Below are 9,586 nucleotides of genomic sequence, written 5' to 3' on the forward strand. Positions count from 1 at the left end.
TACACTTGCATTGTAAAATTCAGTTAAAAAGTAATTACAATGTATCAACTCCTATTAATAAATAAATAAATAAATAATGCACATTCAAGTTTAGATCATGTAAAGTATTGTATATTTCAACTTATTATAACCATTCTACACAATTCACTTTCTAAAGTTTTTTAATAGTACATCCAAGGTTAAATACAATTATATGTGAGGTTTACCAAATGTTACTTCTACTTCATTTGCCCAAATTGTGTTAAGTGATATTGTTGCCTTGCCATTGTGAAGCCTATCCCACCTTAAGTAACTCAACTAACATGCTGGAAAACATTTCATTAATAATTTATTCTTTCCAAACCACCTTTCATAGTATCATGTAAATAACACATTTCTCTTGAAGATTATTACACAAATCTATTGACTTCAAATCTTTACACACATTGTATGTGGAGCCAATCAAAGTGGTTTGCTTACTTGTTTGATTCCTTTTGCAGCTTTGATAGATTTCTTTACAAATTATAAAATACCCATGGTTCTCAATAGAATAGTATTGATGTACCTTTTTTGAAACTTTCATTCTGTTTGAATTCCATCCTAGCCAATGAAAATATGGGTGCACTTGCATACATGCCACTCCAAGTCAATGCCAAAGAGCCCCATCATCTCTAAAGCCAAACCAACTATCCCTTTCAACCACCCACACATGTATATCAATACACTTTGTGAGAAAGAAAAAAACGAAACGGAAAGATAACGTTCGAAAGAAAAATGGAACAAGGAAGAAGCACGAAAAAAGGCAAAAAGGAAAAAGAGGCGATAGAACCTAACGTAAAAGGAAAGTTAAAAACGGAGATTTAGAAAGAAAACGGAAAGAAAGGGAAAAAGAGAGAGGCTGGGCGGGGCTGAAGAGGGGGAAACCATCTCAGCATACGTAAGGCACAGAGTCAACACGAGGGGAACGAAGATATGCTGGGAACATTCCGTACGTTCCCTACACCACCCCCGCGCGCCTTAGACCCGCGGCTTCAGGGCCCACCCTGTGACTGTTCCTCTCTTGGCTTGGGGCCTGCTTCGAGAGGTCTGGTAGTCTAGGTTCGAGACCTGAGTAGATGACCTTTCAACCGTTGCTGTCCTGGGGTGGACGGATGAATGCTGGGTTCCGTAGATGAATAGTGGTTCGGGGGGTGTTTTTTTCTTCTTCTTCTTCTTCTTCTTCTTCTTTCCATACATCCTACTCCCTTTTTGCCTGGTGTATATATATATATATACATACATATATATTTAAAGAAAAATTTAGGACCATGTCAATAAGTGAGGTTCAAGTGGTCTTGCTTCCCTTAAAGATACCAAGCCTCTCTTTGGTCTTTTTGAAGAGAGCCTTCGATGAAATGCCATGATAAAGACCCATTGACTCGTGATCACAACTGACGGGTCTGACTACAACTCTTCAACAAACACATCTAACAATCTTTTTACGTCCTTACTTTTTTCTCTTTTTTTTTGGGGGGGGGGTGCATTTGAATTCGAGGAGCTACGTAAGCACACCTCGTTTGGGACGCCGAATGGGAGAAAGAGCTCACGCAAAAACAGGAGATCTTGCATAGGAAATGGATAGTGTAAATGAGCCCTCTCACGAGTCATCTGGGAGGGGGGGGGTTAGGGTAGTTCCCATGGAATGAAACTTGCATAGAAGTGGGTATTAAAACCCTATTATTTTATTTATTTATTTTAATATATTTTCATTGTTAAATTCTGTGTATGCAAAACGTTTATTCCATGAAACTTTTTTTCATTAACTTTTTTATGGGGGTGGGAAAAGATTTCTTTTACAATAAGTTACGTGAAGGTGATGGTTTTAGGGTTTTATAGTTCGGTGGTGGGCAATGGAAGCCAATCGACGTGAAGGAGTGAGATCCGGTCGGAGGTTGACTTCGGAGATGGGGCCACGTGTGACGTCTCCTCTTATTCTGGTGGGAATCCGCCCCGCCCAGTAAAGAGACCGCGAGCGGGTAGGGAATAATCAAGGACTAATGGGAACGTACGCAAAACCCGTCCACAACCCGCGCCGGGGCGGGGCGAGGGCAAAGGAAAGCAAAGGGAAGAAGAAGAAAAAGAAAAAGAAAAAGAAGAGTGGTCAGGAGGAGAGGCAACGACGACGACGGAAAAGCCCAGAACATCGCGAGATCGTTTCAAGCGGAACGCTGAATGTGGCGTAGCTCAACATTTGACTCGCCCCAACAGGTGAGCCTCCTGCCAGTTGCAGGGAGCCAGCCAGCCAGCCCCAAGCTTCGGAACGCTTGGCGAAAAGAGAGCAAACGAACAAGCAAGCAAACAAACGAGCGAGCGAGCACGAGAGTCAGAGTCATCGAGACAGATTGAGAGAGAGCGAGTGATACACAGAGACAGAGAGCGAGGGAGAAGTTTGAGTGAGTACATCTCGGTGGGTTCATCGCGATTTCGCATCGCAACTACTCCGCCAGCTGACGTTTGTCCATCCCCCCCCCCCCCCCCCCGGACTTTACATCCGAAGTCGGTCGTGCACAATAGATTTCGGGACAGGTGTGCTGGGTCAGGGTCAATTTTGGCTTCTCGGGTGGCAGGAGGAAAATTTTGATGGTTCCGAGGCGGGGGTGAGTGAAGGCGAATGATGGGTTTCGAAGCTTGACGGTGTTTGGGTTAGAGTGGCGGCGCGGTGCGTCTATGTGTTGTTTTGGGTTGGTGCCGTGATCGGAGCACGAAGAGATAGATGCGGGGAATCACCTGATAGAGTGGGTTGCACACGCGCAGGGTTCCGTCAGATAGCTTCCGAAATGGCCTAGTGTTTGACATTCGAGCTCATAATCAAGTGAAGTGACTTTGGTTTTGGTGTCCGCCATTCATTACCCTGAAAGTGTTCCGTAGCTGGTTCGACATCCGCGAGGCGCCCATGTTTCTCCCGAGGCGGGAAGGACTAGTATTGGGTGCAATCTGCGGGCTAGCCATGGAGGATGCGTTCGTACTCGAGTTTGCTGTTGTTTCATGTCCACAGTGCGCGCTGGAAGAATTCCTAATATCTTGACGTCGCTGTCAAGCACAAGGCCAGCCTGGTATTGGCAAGGGAGTGGCATGGTAGAAGATTGAGCGGCGGAATTGGCAGAGGATGTCATTTGGATGTTATGTGGAGAAATGAGATATTAATTTATGATTTACTGTCTGGCTTTTGTTTTGTTTTGTTTTGTTTTTTTTTTTTTAATATTTCTAAGCTACATGCGTCGGAAAGGCCTTGTGTACACGATTTCAAGTTTCATTTGGAGTTACAGCACTGAATTACGTGTGGTGTAAACCTAGCGCACTGCACATGAAATCTGCTCTGATGGTTTATGCAATTTGTGACTACTTTAATATCACGCACCAGAAGACTGGAGCACCATCTGCATATATTCGTCGCAATTATCAGCTGTAGAATGCTGTCATTCTTGTTCAAATTCATCTACCATGGACTTGGGCTCTGGATCTTCACTTTATCGCTGGCTTTAGCAGTGGCTGAACCCTTGCGAGGGGGAGAGCCAGCATCTCTCACAATATCGAATGGAGACGCGAGTGCTGGCTTAGGAAGAGGTGAGTACTCAGCCATACATCACATGTTAGTTCCAGGGAGGCTCCAATTTGTCTCCAGAATGTTCACATTATTATTATTTTCCAGGCCAACAAGATAACGCTATCGTGATTGCAGGAGTTTGACCTAGATATAGAATATGTTTAGTGAAGCAATCCGTTTTTCCTTCAAGCTCTGCATGAAATTGCTATCCCCAGGCCTAGCCGACCTCGTTCAGAATTTCCTGTCTGCAGTTATTATGAAAACCATTTTAAAATTTTCCATCAGCTTATGTGATGTATCCATTAAATGTGATTGTAAACAGGTTTGCAATCCGAACCCTCATCAGATGAATGGCTTAAGCAAGATCAAAGCGCTCTGAAGAGTTGGGCACTCTCGCTTCAGAACCAAACGTATAACATCAAGTTGCGTTGGTTATCCGACAACGCTTCTACACCGTGTGCATGGTATGGAGTGCAATGCGGGGTTTCGGAAGGAGTTGCTCGAATTACTATTATTAATTTTTCTCTTTTCAACCTCACAGGAACTATGCCTTCTGGACTTGGGAGACTTACAGGTCTTCGCACTTTAAACTTGGCTAACAATAACTTTAGTGGAGGGATTTCAGATGACATCGGGAACAGTTTCAATCTTAAGGTCAGTCCAGCTTGGAGTAATTCCAGTCTCAGATATATTTTAGACCGCTAAGTGTGCTCTGTCATCTTTTTTGTTTGTTTGCTTTTGTTTGTTTTTTTAAATAAAAAAAGAAGCTCGATTGTGAATCATTTCTCTTAAAATTCACTCTTCTTGAAGACTAACGTTCAAATTATGCGGCTTTTTGGGGTTATTACTCTTTCAATGTTGAACATTCGATGGCCCTTTAGTTATGGCTCCTGCTACTCACAACACTTACGTCCTCCGTATCTTGAAGCAACTCTTTTGATAGCATAATCATTGTGTAGCAAGTCATTCATTTCCAGTCCCTAAGGTGGCAGAATCATGTGAAGTCAAAGCTAATAGATGGGCATCTTGGTTGTTTGTATAGATGTGATTTCTGCCAACGCACTCCAATTTTACTCCTGAGCAGTGATAGATGTAACTCACAGATGCTAATGGAATGGTGGTATCTGTTGCAGGAATTGGATCTGTCTTTCAATGCTTTCTCAGGAAACCTTCCCAAAGGGCTTTTTGATAACTGCCAGAATTTGGAGTATTTTGATGTGTCACATAATAATTTGGAAGGGCCGGTACCACATGAGCTATGGAGTTGCTCAAATCTCCAAACGGTACGACTTAGGAACAACAATTTCACTGGTGACTTGGCTTCTAGTATTGCTCAACAAGGCAGCTTCTTAAAAAAGCTCGAAAATCTCGATTTGTACCTGAATGGGTTTACTGGAAATTTGTCAGATGTCGTCGATTCGATTACGTGTTCTAGCCTTGCGCACCTTGACCTTTCCTTCAACTACTTTAGTGGAGTTATTCCTGCCTCCTTGGGGCGGTGTAGCAACCTGTCTTACATCAATTTTCAAGAGAACGATCTGGCTGGGACTATACCGGAAGAATTGGTTCAATTGCAGAAACTTGAGTCTTTGGGATTAGGCTCGAACAATCTCTTTGGGACGCTTCCTGAAAGTTTTCTGCAGTTCCCAGCGCTCTCGGCGATCGATGTGAGTCAAAACTTTCTTTCTGGAGTCGTACCAAAATGCTTGAGTGAAATGCCCAGCCTTCGCTACTTCGTTGCCCATAGCAACAATATATCGGGTCTAATTCCCCTTGAACTTGCCCATGCACCAACGTTGTACCACTTGGACCTGGGTAACAACAGCTTGAGCGGGGAAATCCCTCCGGAACTTGCAAATCTCACTACCCTGCGATTTCTGCGCTTGTCTAATAATCAGTTACATGGTTCGTTGCCATCAGCGTTTGGAAATTTGACATCCTTACAAGCGCTGGACTTGTCTGCGAACAACCTTAGTGGGCCATTACCGTCCTCCTTTGGGAACCTCCTGAGTCTCCTATGGTTGCAACTGGCTGAGAATCAACTGGGTGGTTCAATTCCGGTGGAAATAACGGGATGCAGCAGTTTGCTGTGGCTGAACCTGCGCAACAATCGTTTTTCAGGGACGATCCCTCGTGACCTCTTCTCCATGGGCTCACGTGCAGGTGCCGAGTTTTCCTTTATCCAAAAGTCAAACGACTTCCCTCCTATTAGCTTTGGTGAGTGCTCCTTGGCACAGAGCTGGATACCTGATGATGTGGTTCCGTTTCGCAACATGGTGAAGGATTTAAGGCATGATCAATGCCGACAACGGTGGGTGGATATGTTGACTGGAAAGAAGTTGAGTTTGGGATATTGGCAATTATCCAACAATAACTTCAGTGGGCCAATTCCTATGCCAGTCACTGGAAGTATGAACTTATCCTGTCTTCTACTGTCAAACAATATGCTCTCAGGCTCGATTCCATATAACATGGACGAAGTTCCATTGTATAATATAGACCTGACAAACAATAGCATTGATGGGCCCATTCCAGATATCTTCGAGAGGCTGGCACCAACTCTTCAGAGCCTGCATCTTTCCTACAACCGTCTTTCGGGGTTCTTCCCTAGCTCTTTAAACAAGCTGAGCTTCCTGTCTACCTATAATTTCTCCTTCAATCCTGATCTCGAGGGCCCAGTGCCGAACAACGCATCGTTTCGAAATTTTGACCCAACTGCTTATCTCAACAATAGCAAGCTGTGCAGGTGGGCAGATGCCACTCAGAAACCAGTACCGCAGGAAATGAAATTTTGCTCCAACTCGTCCGCCTTAGGGTTGGCGCCACCTCGCATGGAAGGTCGAAACGGATTCTCTAAACACGTGGTGTTGATTTGCACTCTCATTGGCGTCTTCGGTGCCATTTTGCTGTTCCTCGCAGTGGGTTCAATGTTTCTATTGGCCATGAAGTGTCGAAATCGTCACTTTCTTGGGAGGAAGCAAGTTGCTGTGTTCACGGACGCCGACAACGATTGCAGGGTCTACGACGCGTTGCCTGTGAACCTCTTCGTCTCAGTTACATGCTTTGGCTCTTTGAAGGCCCTTACGTACTCGGATCTTGTGCTCGCAACTGATAATTTCAGCTCAGCTAAAATCATCGGAGATGGAGGATTTGGAATGGTTTATAAGGCCAAGTTAGCAGATGGCACAACGGTTGCCATCAAGAAACTTGTGCAAGATGGCGCTCAAGGAGATCGGGAGTTCCAAGCGGAGATGGAGACGTTGGGCCGCATTAAACACACGAATTTGGTGCCTTTGTTGGGATACTGCTGCCTGTCGAGGGAGAGGTTGCTTGTTTATAAGTGCCTTAGCAATGGGAGCTTGGATGATTGGTTGTACGAGAGCGAGGATCGCGCAGCTGTTCTTACGTGGCCGCTGCGTCTGCGAATTGCTGCTGGAATAGCTCAGGGGTTGTCTTTTCTCCACCATCAATGCGAGCCACTTATCATCCACCGTGACATGAAAACTAGCAACATTCTTCTTGACGAGAATTTTGACGCTTGCTTAACAGACTTCGGCCTTGCGCGTATTGTGGACCTACAAATGTCACATGTGAGCACTGTGGTGGCAGGTACCCCTGGGTATGTGCCACCAGAGTACGGAGAGACCTGGAGGGCTACTGCCAAAGGAGATGTGTACAGCTTTGGCGTTGTCATGTTGGAGCTTGCCTCGGGAAAACGGCCAATTGGTCCTGATTTCCAGGGATTAGAAGGTGGAAATTTAGTGGGATGGGTGAGGGCTCTTATGAAAGCAGATCGTCACACAGAGGTCTATGACCCCATCGTGATGCGAACCGGTGACGCTGAATCACTTCAGGAGTTTTTAGCTTTGGCAGTGTCATGCACGTCGGCTGATGTGCGGCCTCGTCCCACTATGCTACTGGTCTCTGCGAAGCTGGAGGAGCTTAAATTGAGGCTCAAGTTGGAGGAGCCACAAACTAATACTTCCCATCAATATAGCTCCATTATATCGGATATCAAGGACATGTGATTGAGAAGCTGTCTCATGGAGCGGTCTCTCCCATGGACGGTATTCAAATCATTCATAGGTCGTGTGCTACAGATTCATCCAACTCGTGGTTGCTAGTGTCGGTGTTCTCGCATTCTATGTGGACGTCCAAGGCTGGCTTGTAAGATTTGGTGGAAAAGAGGAACTAGTCGCTCTTCATGATACGATTATCTTTGTACTAAAACCTCAGGGCTGGACTTGAGCAAGGGATCGACCTCGATGCATGTTGGAGAGGAAGCTGTAAATACTAAGAGAGTTTTAATTCGTGAAGGTTGGCTGATACTTTTGACAATCTAGCTATATCATTAGACTTGTACATTTCAGTTTTGACCGATGACAATCAGAAATCTGCTGTTACCACTCGTGAAAGGCAGGATGTTGTAGATGGGGTGACGCGGGGGAGTAGTTCCTTAGACATAAGTTCTTCGAAAGCTGCACTTTCCCCTATACTTGCGTTACTGTTTGAGTGCTATAGATACAAGCACGCATCACCTGCAGTATCTTTTCGCAGATCAGAGGAGCGAGCGTACTTGGGACGATTAGAACAACTGCACCAGTTCGTATTCCTGCAACCATAGGTGCCCTTACTGGAAAGGACAATTTGTAAGATGGTAAGACCTGCCAGTCTGGTCTGAATATAATTTATACAATGTCAGCCTTGCTCCAACGGAGCGGTGCAACCAGATTTTGTCCACGTGAATGAATTTAACAGTCAGTTAATACTCGTTGTTTTCAGGATTCTCACTCTTTGTTTCTTCTTTGTGAGAAACTTGGAACTACTATTTACTGGTATGCATGGATTATCTGTGAAGCCGCCACCATTGGATGCAATCCGTTGAATCCCATTTAAGTGCACTAGGGTTGTGCTCACAGAAGACTTCTTCAATTTCAACGGACGAACCCATGGCGATCAAGGACTTGGTTGGGCGTTGACGGAATCAGACAGCATGCCATTTATTATTGTCGATGGAGAGGCTTGTGCAGTTTATTATGATGTGTAACGAGTTAATGCTGAAGAGTAGGGAATGTGGCAAACAAACTATCGTTGACTGATCCAATTCAGCTTAACTCACAGGTTCAGAAATGACACTTGTGACATTTGGCAGTGATCTTCGTTTTAGTTCCACGAACTCCGCCAGGTTGTATAAAATTTGTAGGTCAGGTGTATTGCACGACAGGACTATTACCGGCCCTGGTTGGCGGTTGTAATTATGTTTGTATGGTATTCTAGTCATCAACCCCTTTCTGTATCCGTTCTACTACTTAACCCATGGTTCCACTACTCCTCCTGTGTTACAGTGCTTAATTGCACAAAATTTATCGTCGCTGTTCTCCATCTTAGTGTATGCCAAACAACCTTTGCTCCAGATACAGCTGTGCTACTTCCCTCGCATGACACTGCATTCTGTTCTCTTGCTAGGTGAGTCATCTCACTCTTACGTTAGAACTGTGCCGTTCTACATTGGTGTTGGTTCTCGTGTGTGAAGTAGATAAAGTGAACCTTGAGCATTGTGAATGTGGTTGAGGATTCTACCTTGTGCAGGGTATGCAACCAAATTGAGCTCACGTTATTCAGATTTTTGTGGCAATAATGGTGTTATTAGTGCCTGGAGTACCCATGGCAGACGATGTCGCATCATCGCTAATTGGCCATCGACTAAAGTCTGGAAGACTGTCACGACCTTCCACTTTGTTTTTCTGAAGATCTTTCTCAGCACAACCATTGTGCTGAGACATATTCAGCGCATCCAATAAGCAGTGATGAAATTCATGAAGACTTCTATTCATTAGAGAGAAGGTGATGCCCTGTACTCAGAATAATGTTGCGCGGGTCAATAACTGGCGTGGATAATAGGGAAAGTCCCAAGAATATTTGGTAATGACTAATACAGTCCATGCCGGGGGCTACCAATTTTCTCCTGACCGAGTTTCTGTTTCTGCTCGAAGCTCCCATAATCAGACGCATTGGCACATTCAA

General features: G+C 44.8%; 1 protein-coding gene across 3 annotated transcripts; it reads left to right on the forward strand.

Moving 5' to 3' along the window:
• The first annotated feature begins 2,179 nt into the window (after positions 1-2,179).
• LOC112277942 (uncharacterized) lies at positions 2,180-8,891 on the forward strand. 3 transcript variants are annotated; one of them, XR_016501143.1, is made up of 4 exons: positions 2,180-3,582; positions 3,885-4,216; positions 4,696-8,219; positions 8,345-8,891. XR_016501143.1 is itself a non-coding variant. In XM_024510818.3 (3 exons), exons 1-3 carry the CDS (start codon positions 3,345-3,347, stop codon positions 7,588-7,590), a joined length of 3,465 nt encoding a protein of 1,154 aa, XP_024366586.1. In that variant the 5' UTR covers positions 2,180-3,344; the 3' UTR covers positions 7,591-8,291. The 3 variants fall into 3 exon arrangements, 1 of the variants encoding a protein (XP_024366586.1); XR_016501144.1 differs by having other exon boundaries at positions 8,482-8,891; XM_024510818.3 differs by lacking the exon at positions 8,345-8,891 and having other exon boundaries at positions 4,696-8,291.
• The last annotated feature ends 695 nt before the right edge of the window (positions 8,892-9,586 follow it).

This window comes from Physcomitrium patens, chromosome 26 (assembly GCF_059467195.1).
Source record: "Physcomitrium patens ecotype Gransden chromosome 26, ASM5946719v1, whole genome shotgun sequence".
Classification (NCBI taxonomy): Eukaryota; Viridiplantae; Streptophyta; class Bryopsida; order Funariales; family Funariaceae; genus Physcomitrium; species Physcomitrium patens.